Source organism: Nicotiana attenuata, chromosome 6 (assembly GCF_001879085.1).
Source record: "Nicotiana attenuata strain UT chromosome 6, NIATTr2, whole genome shotgun sequence".
Classification (NCBI taxonomy): domain Eukaryota; kingdom Viridiplantae; phylum Streptophyta; class Magnoliopsida; order Solanales; family Solanaceae; genus Nicotiana; species Nicotiana attenuata.
The window spans coordinates 7246262-7250071 of NC_031994.1; the positions used below are offsets into that span (position 1 = coordinate 7246262).

Below are 3810 nucleotides of genomic sequence, written 5' to 3' on the forward strand. Positions count from 1 at the left end.
AAGGGAAAAAACGGTCTTTTCACATAATATTCATTATTAAAATTATTCAAAAATAAAATAAATAGGGGTTATTTTGGCGGGTTTAACAAAATTTAGGGGGCAAAATAAGGAGAGAAAAAATAACCGTTCCAATAGAATTTTTTTACAATAAAAGCGGTCCAGTAGATAAATTTATTGGGACGGTTTATATAACCGCTGCGCCAGATTAATCTATGGCAACGGTTGTTTTACAATTGCAACGGTTGTATAGCTTAAGTGTGCTGATATCACCTAAATGCTATTGTAACGGTTGTAACCGTTACCGTAGAGGTTCTATGGCAACGGTTGTTCAACCGTTGCTAAAATAACTATTGCCATATGTCCTTTTTGTGGTAGTGTCCCATGGTTAAAAATTTGCCCCCACCATTGAACGTGGCAATAATATATTACTCCAATTTGCATGGAGAAAGAGACAGCCAGTGGAAAACCGTTGAAGAGCAGATCTCAAAAAGGGTTTAGACGTTAGTACACAGATGATTGGTAAAGTAGTCAATTTTATACTACAATTATCCGTTATCTTAGTCATTAAGCAATTCTTAATCAAATGGTAATTGAAAAGAGTGCATATCGAAATGCTTAACACTCAGGCGCTTGAGTGGCTAAATCTGCAAGATCAATGTTAAATTGTTGATGTAGGACAGAGAAAAAAAATGGCATAGTTTGCGGCTGACAATGCGAAAGATTTTGTTAATTTTTCTTTTTTAATTAATCCATCGGCCCAAGCTTTCACCTCCTGTGGTGATGGGGGTTTTGCAAAGTTTTTGTTAATTGGTTTGGAGAGTAACATATGAGCAAGAGCAAAGTTTTTAATATCCCCTTGTCTTGTTATCCTCATCAAAAATAAAATTAATGTTAGATTTAGTAGCAAAGCCAAGATTCTCACTAACTAGTGTTAAAATATAAAAATTAATTATTCGAATAAATTAAAGGGATTCAATATATAATATATATATTTAAAAAATATATCTAACTACACAGTGTAACATTTCAATGTTTTAGATGGCTCCGCTACTTAGACCTACAAGAAAATTAATTTAACTATATTGGGGTGTGGCAATAGTTATTACTCCAATTTGCCTAGAGGAAGACCGCTTATAGACAACCGTTAAAGAGCATATCTCAAATAGGGTTTTTACCATATTCTGCTGATTGGTAAAAGAGTCAAGTTTATACTTTCTCGTCCCGTCTATTTTAATTGTCATGTTTCTCTTTTATATGTTCCCTAAGAAACTATTAATAAGAGGGGCTTTTGACTACTATATCTTTATTTAATTCTCTTCACTTTTAGGTTTTCCGTGTTATATAGTCAATGTTTTTACTTTCAAGAATGTATTCCATGTTTTTACTATTAAAAACATTTAATAATAAAGGTAAAATGAGAAAAAGTAATTAATTATATTTTGATTTTCTAAAATGACCGTTATTTTGGACCATATATATTTTAGTAATTACGATAATTTATATGTACAAGAATGTTGGAAATTAAATCAAGATTAATTAGTATTCCTAAGTGTCTAGGATTTGATATTTGGTAGTTTATTTAATTCATATCTAGTTAGGTTTTGATTGCCAATTTTATATTGGAATAGGTTTTAATTTTGTAGTATTATAAATAGGGGTGCTACTACATATTTTCTATTATGGAGAGATAGTTATGATATAGAGAGATTCAAGAGTTTATGAGTTGTGAAAAAGCCTCCGACCAAGTTCTCTCCTTAGTTTAATATCAATGTTAATATAGGACGGCGAAAATGGCGAAATTTGCAGCTGGCTATGGCGAAAATAGTCTTTCAGAAAATAAGTCGCGTGTCTAGTATTTGTTTGCTAGAAAATAACAGGATATTTTCCTCCAGGAGGGGAAAATTTACTTCCCTAGGCCCTAGCTAACCTATAAGCGAAAGTCATATTTTTCTTCATAAGTATTCTAACTTTTAACTTCATATCATTGTTACGTTCCAAATAACACATGATCATTATAATTAATCTTTAATATTTAAAATTTTCATCAAAATAGTATCCAATTTGCTAATATTATCATCAATATTCCTTGAAAAATATATTTTCTTTTAACTATTTTCTCTTTACAAAGTATCTACTGGGAAAATATTTTTCAAAAGAATACTTTTTATTAGAAAACAAATAGTTTTTTCCTAAAAAAAAGGTAATTTGGTGCACAAAGCATCTCACATTCACATAGGTCTGGGAAAGGCTGCACCCTAAGAATGTAATATAGACATGCTACCCTAATGCAAGCATTAGTGGCTGCTTTTACGGTTCTTTTTCTATAATATTAAAAAAAAACATGTCATGCCAAATATACCCAAGCCAATGCATTGGAGAATATGCCGCTGAGCATGAAGGGATTACCAATACCAAAAAGGAAGCACCTTTGCTCACCGACGAAATTGGATGAATGATAAAACTGGAGTTATTTTGTTTGAGTTTTGGTTCATTTGTGATTTGGACGATTATAGTGTTTTTCACCAAGTGAAATAATTAAGAATTAATGATTTCTTCCAATATCTCTCTATTGCATTTTTCTTTCGTTTAGCTTACACGTTGAAGGGATTTATATATTCCATGTATTGTAATTAAACAAAGATTAATTAAGAATCGATCATAAATTATCTAGGATATGGTACTTACTAGTTTATTTAATTCATGTTTAATTAAGTTTTGTAGTCAAGTTTATGTAGGAATATGTTTCTAATTTCTAGTCAATTTTGATTTTGTAATATTATAAATATGGGTATTGCTACATTATTTTCCGAAGTTATAAAGTAGCTATGATATAGAGGAATTCAAGAGTTTATGAGTAAGTAAAAAACCCTCTTATTCCGTTCTTTCTCTTGTTTGATAAATTTCTTCTATATCACCTTTATTAAATTTTTTTCTCATGCCTAAATTATTCTTTATAGGTGTTTTAATCCTTTGGACTTTGTTTTTGGCTACAAAAATAGATACTGAAATTTGATTCAAAGATAGTTCTTGAATAAAATAACAAAAAGAAAATCTCTATGCATGGGTTTCACTTTTATATTGCCCAAACCCCAAAACCCTAACATGCATGGTTCATCGAAGTTCCATGCACGTAGGTACTAAAATATAAACCAATACAAAAATAAACAAAAACAAATAACCCAAAATTAACCAACTAATTCTCCTACTTAAACTCATCCTCTCCCCTATAAAACCCCAAAGGTGCCTGACAACACTCAGTACTCCCAAAGCAGTAATAGCATTCTCTCTTACAATTCTCTTTATTATTTCATCACTTTCTCCCCAAACAACAGAAATGGCCGGAAAGATTGCATCCTTTGTGGTTTTGTGCATAGTGGCAGCTGCGCACTGCGCAGAAGCCCTAACTTGCACTGAGGTGGACGCGTACCTCAAAGATTGCGTACCTTTCCTTACAAAAACTGGGCTTCTGGGAACCTGTTGCGACGGCGTCAAGAAATTAGACGCCGTTGCCACCACCACAACTGACCGTCAAAGTGCATGTACTTGCCTGAAAGCTGCTGGTGAAACTATCATAGGACTTGATTGGAGTAGAATTGGTGATCTTCCAAGTGCCTGTGGTGTCAATCTTCCATACACTATTACCGCTGACATTGACTGTTCCAAGTAATTCACCTTCTTTAATTTCCCTCTCTGTAGACACATCAAATAATATTGCTTCTATGCTAATTTTTTTTTTTTAAGCCATTAACCTCCGGTATTGTGCCTTTGGTTATGGGGGTTTGGCTAGACACCTACCATATGTCAATATAT

General features: G+C 32.5%; 1 protein-coding gene across 1 annotated transcript in view; it reads left to right on the forward strand.

Annotated features, from left to right (window-relative positions):
• The window catches only part of LOC109228165 (non-specific lipid-transfer protein 1-like), a 1521-nt gene continuing 932 nt past the window's right edge, over positions 3222-3810 (forward strand). The window contains exon 1 of the mRNA XM_019393341.1: positions 3222-3663. Within this exon, the coding sequence (XP_019248886.1) occupies positions 3335-3663 (329 nt within the window). The 5' untranslated portion in view covers positions 3222-3334. The remainder of the gene's footprint in view (positions 3664-3810) is intronic.